The sequence below is a fragment of the Ovis aries genome, chromosome 15, assembly GCF_016772045.2.
Source record: "Ovis aries strain OAR_USU_Benz2616 breed Rambouillet chromosome 15, ARS-UI_Ramb_v3.0, whole genome shotgun sequence".
Lineage (NCBI taxonomy): Eukaryota > Metazoa > Chordata > Mammalia > Artiodactyla > Bovidae > Ovis > Ovis aries.
The window spans coordinates 60,932,253-60,945,782 of NC_056068.1; the positions used below are offsets into that span (position 1 = coordinate 60,932,253).

General features: G+C 37.2%; 1 protein-coding gene across 2 annotated transcripts in view; it reads right to left on the reverse strand.

The window, feature by feature from the left end:
* DCDC1 (doublecortin domain containing 1) overlaps positions 1-13,530 on the reverse strand; it is a 476,813-nt gene that overhangs the window by 442,528 nt on the left and 20,755 nt on the right. For both annotated transcript variants that reach the window (XM_060400033.1, XM_042233308.2), the window contains exon 2: positions 6,721-7,025. In XM_060400033.1, coding sequence (XP_060256016.1) covers positions 6,721-6,872 — 152 coding nt within the window. In that variant the 5' untranslated portion in view covers positions 6,873-7,025. The remainder of the gene's footprint in view (positions 1-6,720; positions 7,026-13,530) is intronic.

Below are 13,530 nucleotides of genomic sequence, written 5' to 3' on the forward strand. Positions count from 1 at the left end.
TAGTGGAAAAGAGAAATGTCATACATAGTCATGCACATAAATTTACAATAACTGACTGATTAGTACTGTGAAGGAAAAGTCTTGGTTATTAAGATGAAGAAGTTCAGGAGTTAGGATATAGAGAAAAATCTCAACAAATCTGTACAAGCTGATAGGACATATGTGAGGGATTAACCCCAATAGATCCTAGTCATTCCTTATTTCAAATCATTCTGCCAGGTCCTGTGCAAGAATTGATATACTTTTTGCATACTGATATCTTTACTTTGTGATTTATTATGTGATTTCAGATGATTTCATATCCCATTCTGCAAGGGTAAGAACTTTGTTTTATCTCTTTACTGCCACTGGAACTCAACTAATGATTGATATGCAAGTTATTCTTTGATAATTATGACATCATGAAAAAATGTATCACAAAAGTTCCATTGATAAGAAACATATACAATTTAAAAAGTAAGATATAATAAAGCCAAAAGTCAAAACTATGTCATGTAACACTGATTATCTAAGGGTCCTTTCTCCATTTTTCCTTCGATGAAAAGCCTCAGTTATGTTTGAATAGCCACCCTCTTTATATGTCCATGGAAGGCATCCCCTGATAGCTGCAGTGAGTAAATATTCAATGGTCTGTCACCAGTAATGCTAATTCCATTTCCCTTGCATGATGGGTTACTTAAGCAGCCTGTGATCCAATTTTGGCCAATAAGAAATGAGGAGAAGCGTTCTGGAGAAAGGTTTTTGCACTAATAAAAAAGAGATATAAGTAATCAAATACCTGTCCTCTTTAGTCAGAAATTGTCTAGTAAGCATCTGGTGAGCATGTGATGAGCCTTCCCAGTAAGAGGATTCAGACCCAAGGATCTAGCCAATATTGTGAGGATGCAATATCTCTCCCCTGGTGCAGGGAAAGGTATAAAGGGTCAGGTTCTTTGATACTCCTGCTGAAGCACTGAACAAACCCTAGAACTGGCCCTGTTTCTGAAGTTCTTGTTACATGAGAAAGTGACTGTCCAGTTTTAAAGTCACTTTCAGCTGAATTTCCCATTACTCTGCTAATAGTAGCCTAACTTATACAGTGAACTTTCTAATCACATTTGCTTCACTTTTAGCTTTATTCAAAATCTTTATTGATTTTGAATGTTTTATGATGGGCCAAAATATAAACTAATATGGTATTCTCCTTAAAATGTGACTTTTATTTTATCAAGAACACTTCACCAGAAATTTCAGCATAAGCATAGAATAACATGGAGGTTTTCCCCTGATTTTGAAACACAAAGCGTCCTTGGTGAGTTTAGATTTCTATGGCAGAAATCTGCATGTGGCTATTAATTCTGTTCATAAGTAGGAAGTGTGGCTACTTTGACAGATCATGGCTCAATAACAAGCATGGAGGTCTAAGTTATCATGCAGTTTGGATGTGAATTCAACAGCAGGATAATGACAGTTGCTAAGGATTTGTGCTTGCTGTCGCTTCATACCAGTGTTGCCTGTCAAAATGTCTCTTTTTCTTATACAGAAGCCATAGAATTTTTATGGATAGCAATTACTTGCAATGTACAATGAAGTACATCAAATCTAACAACCACTCTTTAGCCCCTCATTATTTGGTAGTCTCTTTGTTAAATGTAGCCAACCATTTTCATCTAAATTATTTATTTATACTGTATATTTGACAAGCATATATTTCTCGCTTTATATTTCTATGGCATTTAAACCTTCCTGAAGACTTATGGTTTTTTTTTCCTTAATATTGTCATTTGTAAAACTTGTCTTTATCCTATCTCCTATTATCATTTTAACCATAATTAAACTCTCTAATTAGAATAAATACAAATAAGAAAATGTAAACATAAAGGAAAATGACCTTAAGTACATTTAATAAGAAATCACCAACTTAAAATACTGGATGCAACAGATAAAAGAAGTAACCCCACATATGTTTGGTGCATGGAAACTTGTACAAAATCTAGTGTACACAAAGCACAAAGATTTCATTACTTGTCATTCTACCTTTCCCCCAGTTGAAGAAACAAATAACCTCTAAAGACATAAACAGCTTTCTACAATTACTAGGTAAAATGTAATTTAAACATCATGGAAAGTGAATAATAGAAGTGGCAATAATAAATGTGAATAATTTCCGCCGAATTTTATTTTGAATACCAGAAGAAAATATAATTCTAGTTTGACCTAGAAATATTGGTAAAGATACTTTGACTGCAGAGCAATTTTCAATTATTTTATAATATAATAAGCCCAATTTTTATTTGTAGCTCAATTACTGAATAATAACTAATGTATTATGTTCAAATTACACATATATCCTAAAGGAGATATTCAATGTTTGTTAAATTGAACTTTCTTTGCTTTTGTAGAAGGAAATGTAAAAAAGAAAAACAATTTATACAATTTGTAAAGGACTCATCTGAGGACAGGATCAGGGCATAAATTATCCCACTCAAAGAAAAAATGAATATTAGTTCTGCTTGTGCAGAAGTACAAAGGAATAAAAATAAAGTATATCTTAAATCTAAAATTGGGGGAGATTATAGAAATATAAGGATTTTCCAGAGGAAATGCAAGTTTTTACAAAGAAATGATACAGTTTTTTAACATTTTTCAAGTATAGCTCAGTCAGTAAAGAATTTGCCTGCAATGCAGGAGACCTGGGTTTGATTCCTAGGTTGGGAAGATCCCCTGGAAAAGGAAATGGCAACCCACTCCAGTATTCTTGCCAGGAGAATCCCATGGACAGAGGAGCCTGGTGGGCTACAGTCTATGGGGTCTCAAGAGTTGGACACGACTTAGCGACTAAACCACCACCACCACCAATATATTAATGTTTGAATCTGCAGAGTTTTTTTTTTTAAGACTTTAAGGAAAAATCTGACAAAAGTTTTGAATTAGGAAAAGTGTAATTTGTTGGGCAATGGAGGTTGAAAACAGTGGAGGTGTTGCCTTGCTGGTGCTTTGCTGTCCCTAGAAAAGGTGACATAACCAAATACTTATATTTCAAAAAGAGCCTAAGACTCATTCCAATTCAAAATAGCCAAGATAGGTGCATGGGGATGACCCAGAGAGATGTTATAGGGAGGGAGGTTGGAGGGGGTTCATGTTTGGGAACGCATGTACACCCATGGTGGATTCATGTCAATGTATGGCAAAACCAATACAGTATTGTAAAGTAAAATAAAGTAAAAATAAAAATTAAACAAACAAACAAACAAAATAGCCAAGATAACTAAAATGACATAAAAAAGTGACTAGATTAAGCACTATTAGTTTCCTCGAAAGCAAGATTTGTCTGTGAATCAGCAACCAGATAATCTATAATAAGAAATTGTTGGCAATTCACTTATAAAACTGATTTAAGTCCTAATATAATGTACTAACAATAATCTGTCCTCTGGGGAACTAAAAGAGTTGATATTACACTCAGCTGCAAGCAGGATTAAAAAAAAACAACACTACAACATTCTGTTATAAAAATCATGAAATTACATTCTTAGATGAGCATCAGCTAAAAATTACTAAAATATATGTGGGATAGAAAGAGATATTAATTGTGTAGATCATTCTGTTAGTTTTGTGATATACAATTTTGGGACTTCCCTGGCAGTCCAGTTTTTAAGACTTCACTTTCCAATGCGGGAGGTGCAGGTTAAATCCTTGGTTGGGGAGTTAAGATCCTACAAGCCTCACAGCCAAAACAGCAAGACATAAAACAGAAGCAATACCATAAACTAATTCAATGAAGACTTTAAAAATGGTCTACATAAAAAAATCTTTTCAAAAATGCAATTTTAATTTGGAGATTGTCCACTTTTAGCATTCAGAGACACCTTCCACAAATAAAGCAGAACTGCCCCTAGATACCTATTACCAATAAATAATTGATTCTGCTTCATGCTTCAAAGGTTGATACCCTGTACCAGGTCACCTGGGAATGCATCAGACTACAGCTGGGTAGGAAAAGTTCCCTATCATTTGCTTTCCTTGAAGTAACCACAAGAATGAAGGTAGACTTCTCCAGTCATCTGACCTTTTGGGGCCAAGTCATAAAATGGGAGGATCAGTCCTTCTTGGGCATGATATATTTAACTCACACTATTGATGATTAGTTTTCTTTTGGGGGGAAAGGCTCCTGACACAGCAGTTTTTCCTTTGTTAGAAACAAATATAACGTAGAGTGACAGAGGCAAACCATTGTAAGAACACAAGAAAGAGAGAAAAGAAGGATAAGGTAAATGTAGTAAAAAGTAAACTAATACCACAGATAATAACATAAGAATAATGTGATTCATCACTGCATGGTTACAAGGAATGGATTTAATGTGGGCAGGTATTGTAAAAACGTACAATGTGTTAAATAGTGAAGAAAAGCACAGCCTCTGTTATATAAGTAAAGGAACAACAAATTGACTATACTTTAATAATTATTTCTCATAAAAGATCAAAAATATGGTGGAATAAAGGTGGCAAGGGAAAAAAGGATGAGACAAAAGAAGTTTTAACCTCAACTGGGGGGAAACGTCTTTACTCATAGAGAAAACTGCCTCTCTCTGATAATCATATAACTGCCAATGGATCTTAGATTACCATTAGCCTTTATGAACTTGACCCTTCAGGTTGAAATTGATCATTTTCTGTTCATAAAAGTAAAGGGCCTCTGGGCATTGTCTTTGATTTTCTATTCAATTGTCAAGAAGAGGGTTACTTCCAGGTATATCATATTCAAAGTTGATGGTAACAGACAATGGTGACAGAAAAGAAGTTAGGATCCAGACAAAGAAATAGAAGTACAATGAAACAAACTATTAAAAAAAGGTGGTAGGAAAAGTGTAATATGAAAAGCAAAGACTGGCATATCAAAATAAAAAGGGCAAATAAAACAAAATTTAGAGACTCAGATAAAGAATAGAAAGAAACTGAACAAATAAAATTACAAGTTCTATAAAAGATATCACAAAAGACAGAATAAAAAGTAAACCTATTACTATTTTGGAAAGGGAGCTTGGTAAAAATAAATTCTAAAGGCAATTTTTAAATGTGCAAACACACATTAGCATTGGCAGTTGTATAAAGGACTACTTAAAAATCCTATTTAGAAATTTTTTTTCCATTGTCTTATTGGGAGAAACACTATCGTGAGAAACCTATGTCTCTACAATATAAGCACTGGGTAATGATTTCCTAAAAACCATCTAGCCATGTAGCTAGCACACTGCGTCAGTGATCTCATACATTGCTAACATGCACTCATAACTTAGAGGAATAAGGCAAAACAAAGGTTAGCTGAAAATCTGTATTTCACTTTCACCTAAAAACTTGGTGACAGATTAAAAAGAAAATCAAACTCTTCAAAGATATAAATAGGAGATATCATATCTAAGGAGATTAACACAATCCCTAATTTAAGAATACTTTCTTCAATAGTTTTATAATCTACATTTCCTTTTAAACATAAAAACTATGGCATCACATTTAGCCAGACAACAGTTTATCAATACCTGACAGATACATTTTTGTTCTTTCACTTTCTTTTTTATTTTTTTTTAATATTTATTTATTTGGCTGCACCAGGTCTTATTTATGGTGGGACCTTTCTTTTCTAAGTTGCAGCAAGTGGGATCGAGTTCCCTGATCAGGGATTGAACTCAAACCCCCTGCACTGGGAGCATGGGGTCTTAGCCACTGGACTACCAGGAAAGTATCTGTTCTTTCACTTTCTAATTGAGAAAAAAACACAGGAAAAATATCTCTGTCTCCTCTGCTTTATATTTCTGTGAAGTGTGGTAGAGTATTGTAGTTAAGAGTTTTATCTGTGGAGTTAGAGCTATCTGGGTTCAAACTTTACCTTCTCTACTTACCCTGGTGGCTCAGACTCTAAAGAATCTGCCTGCAATGAGGGAGACCTGGGTCCAAACCCTGGGTCAGGAAGATCCCCTGGAGAAGGAAATGGCAACCCACTCCAGTATTCCTGCCTGGAGAATCCCATGAACAGAGGAGCCTGGCAGGCTACAGTCCATGGGGTTGCAAAGAATCAGACAGGACTGAGCAACTAACACACTTTCTTTACCTACCAGCTGTGTGATATTAATTAACCTCTCTAGGTCTTTGTTTCCTCATATATAAAATGGAGATGACTAAAATACTGTCTGCCTTACATTCCTCTCAAAGTTGTTTTGAGAACTAAATAAATATAACACACGTTAAGCACTTAGCATGGTGACTGCTGCTGCTGCTGTGTCGCTTCAGTCGTGTCCAACTGTGTGTGACCCCAGACGGCAGCCCACCAGGCTCCTCCGTCCCTGGGACTCTCCAGGAAGAGTACTGGAGCGGGTTGCCATTGCCTTCTCCGAGCATGGTGACTGGCAAATAGCAAATACTGCCCGCCTTGCTATTACTGTTATCATCGCTATCCTACCTGTCCAAGTTAGGCTCTAGGAATAATTTATGTTTATTGCATCATCTATCTTTTTCATTCCCATAAAATAGAAAAACAAACAAGCAAATGGATGGCTTCTAACCTAGAAGCCTAGGCAACAATCTTGGCAGCCCATCACATGTCCAAATTTTTATCAATACAGTCTTTACTATATACAGAGAATTTACATAAAAGAGCTAACCCTTTAAAGCACTTTTATCCCCATCAGAATTGTATAAGCTGCTGAAATAATAAGTAATAAAAAAGTTTAAGTTGCTGCTTCTTACCTTGGTGAGCCCTTTGAAATATCTTTGTAAGTTGACGGAATGGTATCCCCATTGAAGGTGTCTTCAGGATTGCTTTGCTGTGATATGTCTGTGACTTTAGTCAAGGATGATAAAGGAGACTGAGAAAGTACCGCTCTGTGGTCTTCTGTCATTTTCAGCTCAAACTGAGGAAGAATGTTATTTAATGTAAGATGTAAAATCCTCCTGGATTATCAGTTGAGGCTGGGCATTAATCACAATTTACTTCCCATCATGTAGTGGTTGCTAAACGTGAAATCTCATTAGAAATGAGCAGAGATGAGAGCCTAAAGGAAGACAAAAACATGAATCTAAGTCTTTGATAAGTGCAATACTATTTAAGAAAAAATAATAATTTTTTGCAAAGTATTTTAATTTTGCTATTTGCTAAAACATCGCTAGAGAAACCAGAGATCAAATTGCCAACATCATCAAAAAAGCAAGAGGGTTCCCATCTATTTCTGCTTTATTGACTATACCAAAGCCTTTGACTGTGTGGATCACAATAAACTGTGAAAAATTCTGAAAGAGATGGGAATACCGGACCATCTGACCTGCCTCTTGAGAAACCTGTATGCAGGTCAGGAAGCAACAGTTACAACTGGACATGGAACAACAGACTGGTTCCAAACAGGAAAAGGAGTACATCAATGCTGTATATTGTCACCCTGCTTATTTAACTTATATGCAGAGTACATTATGAGAAATGCTGGACTGGAAGAAGCACAGGCTGGAATCAAGATTGCCAGGAGAAATATCAATAACTTCAGATATGCAGATGACACCACCTTTATGGAAGAAAGTGAAGAGGAACTAAAGAGCCTCTTGATGAAGGTGAAAGAGGAGAGTGATAAAGTTGGCTTAAGGCTCAACATTCAGAAAACTAAGATCATGGCATCTGGTCCTATCACTTCATGGCAAATAGATGGGGAAACAGTGGAAACAGTGGCTGACTTTATTTTTGGGGGGCTCCAAAATCACTGCAGATGGTGATTGCAGCCATAAAATTAAAAGATGCTTACTCCTTGGAAAGAAAGTTATGACCAACCTAGATAGCTGTTAAAGAGGAGAGGCTTGATAGTCTTCAAGTCAGGGCACTGAGTACCAATAACTGACATGGAGACTTTCCAAGGGGCACACAAGTGTGGATAGTTTCAAGCAAACCAGATCTTTGGCCTTCATATATATGCCTCCTAAAATGTACAGACATATCACTTCATGGCAAATAGAAGGGGAAACAGTGGAAACAGTGTCAGACTTTCTTCTGGGGGGCTCCAAAATCACTGCAGATGGTGACTGCAGCCATGTAATTAAAAGACGCTTACTCCTTTGAAAGAAAGTTATGACCAACCTAAATAGCATATTAAAAAGCAGAGACATTACTTTGACAACAAAGGTCCATCTAGTCAAGGCTATGGTTTTCCAGTGGTCATGTATGGATGTGAGAGTTGGACTGTGAAGAAAGCTGAGTGCCGAAGAATTGATGCTTTTGAACTGTGGTGTTGGAGAAGACTCTTGAGAGTCCCTTGGACTGCAAGGAGATCCAAGCAGTCTATTCTAAAGGAGATCAGTCCTGGTGTTCTTTGGAAGGAATGATGCTAAAGCTGAAACTCCAGTACTTTGGCCACCTCATGCAAAGAGTTGACTCATTAGAAAAGACCCTGATGCTGGGAGGGATTGGGGGCATGCGGAGAAGGGGACGACAGAGGATGAGATGGCTGGATGGCATCACTGACTCGATGGACATGAGTTTGAGTGAACTCCAGGAGTTGGTGATGGACAGGGAGGCCTGGCATGCTGCAATTCATGGGGTCCCAAAGAGTCGGGACACGACTGAGCGACTGAACTGAACTGAACTGATACATATATATGTAAAACTGAATAATTTTCCTATATACCTAAAATTAACACAGTATTGTAGATTAACTATACTTCAATTAAAAAAAAAGGAACTGAGTGGAAATAAGTTTAAGGAGAAATAAGAACGATAGAACATTTTTAGCTGTTGAAGAAGAGCTTCTTAATATTTTTACTGTTTTAAAATCCCAGTAGCATTCAGGCCATGAACATGTGACATACTGTCATGCCTGAAAACAAGGAAGCTACTAAAGCCAAGTGGGGCATGCCGAAGGGACATGGGGGCCAATTTGAAGGGGCACGGGGCAAAGATGGGGCACTCTGAACACTGAACAAAATAAAAGGAAAAGATCAGGACTTCCCTGGTGGTCTGGTGGTTAAGACTGCAGGCTTCCACTGCAGGGGGCACAGGTTCAGTCTCTGGTTGGGAGAGCTAGGATCCCACATGCCACGTGGCTTTTACTTCAGTCATAGAAGACTGAAACATTCAGTTCAGTTCAGTTCAGTCGCACAGTCGTGTCCGACTCTTTGCGACCCTATGAATCGCAGCATGCCAGGCCTCCCTGTCCATCACCAACTCCTGGAGTTCACTCAAACTCATGTCTATCGAGTCAGTGATGCTATCCAGCCATCTCATCCTCTGTCGTCCCTTTCTCCTCCTGCCCCTAATCCCTCCCAGCATCAGGGTCTTTTCCAATGAGTCAACTCTTTGCATGAGGTGGCCAAAGTACTGGAGCTTCAGCTTTAGCATCAGTCCTTCCAATGAACACCCAGGGCTGATCTCCTTCAGAATGGACTGGTTGGATCTCCTCGCAGTCCAAGGGACTCTCAAGAGTCTTCTCCAACACCACAGTTCAAAAGCATCAATTCTTTGGTGCTCAGCTTTCTTCACAGTCCAACTCTCACATCCATATGTGACCACTGGAAAAACCATAGCCTTGACTAGACAGACCTTTGTTGGCAAAGTAATGTCTCTGTTTTATAATATGCTATCTAGTTTGGTAATAACTTAAATGTATAAAAATCCATGATTACCTAATAATACTAAAATAAAAGTTTTATAACCTTATTGCTTTACCATTCACCTTTGTTTCTTGCTAGGGCACTAATTTATTATTCTGAAAAATAATAAATATACTTTTTCTGGTTTCCAAAAGGGCTTCCCTGGTGGCTCATAAGGTAAAGAACCTGCCTGCAATGGAGGAGACCTAGATTCAATCCCTAGGTCAGGAAGATTCCCTGAAGAAGGGAATAACAGCTACCCACTCCAGTATTCTTGCCTGGAGAATTCCATGGACAAAAGAGCCTGGCAGCCTGCAATATATGGGATTTCCTATAGTGGGCTATAATTCTGGATAACCAAATAGATGATGAGAGAAAATTCTTTTTCATAGTTAATACATGTAGATGGAATAAAAGAATTAGCAACTCATCATATTGCAAACCATAATGAAATAGTGGGTCCAGATAATGTTTGTCCAGGTAATGTTTGTCATTATTAGATAAAGAGTGATGGAAAATTTATAATAGATGAATCTGACTGATATCACTTATGCCACTGAAACATATTAATATGTCGTTAAAGTAAAATAACCAGAAATTGTTTCTCCTTATGTGAGTTCAGTGAGATTATAAGTACAGGAAAATCTATAAAACATTCATTCATGCTACAAGCACTGAGGTAATCAAGTTTTTAGATCTAACTTCTAGTTTGTGAGAAATAGGGGAGGGTAGAGAAACATGTTAAATGATATAGCACAGAGAATAAGAGGAGGGGAAAAATGTTACAAAAGAAAAGAGACTTAAGAATTATATCAACCAAATACAATGTATAAATCTTGTTTAGATCCTGATTTGAACAAACCAACTTTAATAAGACAGACATTTTTGAGGCAACTGGTGATATCTGAACACAAACTGGATACTATTGGTATCAAGGTTGATTATTTTATTGGATATGGATAAAAGGTATTTTTATAATAAATATCTGTTAGAGATACAAACCAAACTGTTTTTAAACAAAGTATTATTCAGGTTTGCTCTAAAATACTGTAGGAAGAAAAGTGAAATAGAGTATAGATAAGAATGGCAGATGTTAATGGCTGTTTATATTGGATAAAGAATACATGGGAGTTTATTATTTTTCCTTTTGTGTTTGAAAATGTTCATAAAATGTTTCCTAAAAACCATATGGAACTTATATTTTATTGGATATGTTTAAAAGACTAATAGTTTTATTTTAAAATGTCAGCATTCATAGTACACCAAAAATTATATCTTTTCCAACTATTTAAGCTTATAATGGGAAATTTTAAATGTCAACTTAAAAATGTGCATGGGAATATATAAGCAAAGCTATTTAAAGGTCACTATTAGAGCCACTAAGTACCTCTGACTTCGGCTTTGAGCAAGGAGAGAATGTAAATAGGACAGAGCTGACACAGACACCCTCCTACTCTTCTTCCCAGGTAAACTGGGATTTGCTCAGTTTTCCTGGGTTTGCTTACAAAGGGCCCATTCCAGAGGCAAGAGACTGGTCCTCTTAATTCCTTCATTGTGGACAAAGTGCTTATGATTGCCACGGAATCACCATAATTTAACACTTCTTTCACAGCTTGTTATTAGTGCTCAGCCAGAGAGTGATGATCAGATGCATTTGCTTAAAATCTCAGACTGTGAGAGAGGATCACTGAAGTTCAAAGTGAAGAGTACTGCCAAGTGGAAAATTATCTTGATATAAGGGTAGCTGCTGAACACATTACTGAGCAAGCTAACCAGGAGGGCTCACAGCCCAAATTAAAATGCTCTATTCACACAATTTACTAAAAAAAATTTAAAACATACAGTGATAAGCAAGGGGAAAGAAAGCAGCAAAGTCAACATACTTAAGACAGGGTATGAGTGCCCCAGTCACACTGTCCAAACCTTGTTCTTTCTGCCCATATCCGCCTTCCCCATGATGGTGTGCTATGGAAACCAGAGGGATATGAGCCAGGGGCCCAGACAGAAGGTACCAAGGAATAATGGGAGAGACATAGAGGCAGTTGTGCCTCGTCAAAGCTATAGCTTGTGAATTAAGTTTGTGAAGAGCTACAGGTTTTATTTGTATTTCTTGGGCATAGCTCTTTGGGCCAAAATGGGACCATATTTGATGTTATTGGGCGGTGGGCAGTTTAGGGATGACACAATAATCAGCCCTGAATTGGCAAGGTCATGACTTAGGCTGCCTCCCTGTTGAATAAAACTTGTCTATTCTATCATATATGTCATTTGGTCTATTTATCTTGGCACGTTTTATAGGTTACTAACTTCCGTCTAGTCAAGGCTATGGTTTTTCCAGTAGTCATGTATGGATGTGAGAGTTGGACTGTGAAGAAGGCTGAGCACCAAAGAATTGATGCTTTTGAACTGTGGTATTGGAGAAGACTCTTGAGAGTCCCTTGGACTGCAAGGAGATTCAACCAGTCGATTATGAAGATCGGTCCTGGGTGTTCATTGGAAGGACTGATGCTGAAGCTGAAACTCCAGTACTTTGGCCACCTCATGCAAAGAGGTCACTCATTGGAAAAGACTCTGATGCTGGGAGGGATTGGGGGCAGGCGGGGAAGGGGACGACAGAGGATGAGATGGCTGGATGGCATCACTGACTTGATGGACGTGAATCTGAGTGAACTCTGGGAGTTGGTGATGGACAGGGAAGCCTGGCGTGCTGCGATTCATAGGGTCGCAAAGAGTCGGACACGACTGTGCGACTGAACTGAACTGAACTGAACTTGATTACTATGTAACATTTAGCGCATATTATGAATCCTGCCTTTCTTTCTTAACTACTGACTTATACATATCTATAATTTTTTGGCATGGATGAAAGATCTTAGTTCCCGACCAGTGATTGAACCATGTGCCCTGCAGTGGAAGCAAGGATTCTTAACCACAAGACCACCAGGGAAGTCTCACATATCTATACTTAATAGTCTATGAATCCCATCTGTACTTCATAAGCTATTAGCTTACTTACTACCTATGCTCAACATTTCTTCTGTTTCATTATATCATTTTTTAAATCTTATACAGCTGAATTGAATATTCAAACTCACATTATACGGTGCCTTCTATAATAGTAGGCTAGATATACTGAGAGCAGTGAAAGAAAGACACAAGAAAACAAGAAAAGACAAGAAATGTGGGACTGCCATCATCTGAAAAGGCTGTAGGTTTGTTTGTTTTTTTTTTTCACAGTTACAGCATGGTTGCAAGATACAAGGTTAATATACAAAAGTTAATTGCAAACAAGGAGAATTTGAAATTAGAAACATTTGCCCACTACTCAAAAAAAATTAAATACTGAGGTATAAATCTAACAAAATATTTATAAGATCTATATGAGGAAAACTAGAAAAGCCCAGAAATAGACCCACATAAAGTTTGACAAAGGAGAACAATGGCACAAAGATAGTCTTTTCAACTAATTGTACCGGAACAGTGGCCCATACACATGCATTAAAAAAAAAAAAAAAAAAACGAGAGAGAGAGAGAAAGAGAGAGAGAATCTAAACACAGACCCCATACCCTTCACATAAATTAGCTCAAAATGAATCACAAAACTAAATGTAAAACAGAACTATAACACTCTTACAAGATAACACAGAAGGTAACCTAGATGACCTTGGGTATGTCAGTGACTTCTTAGATACAACACCAAGGCATGATCCATGAAAGAAATAACCAATCCACCACATTTCATTAAAATTAAAAACTTCTGCTCTGTGAAAGACAAAAGAGAAGGAGAAGACGAGTCACATACTGGGAGAAGATATTTGCAACAGACATGTCTGATAAATGAATATCATCCAAAATTTACAAAGAACTCTTAGAACCCAACAATAAGAAAACAAACAGCCTGATTTAAAAATGGGCCAAAGACCTTCACAGAAA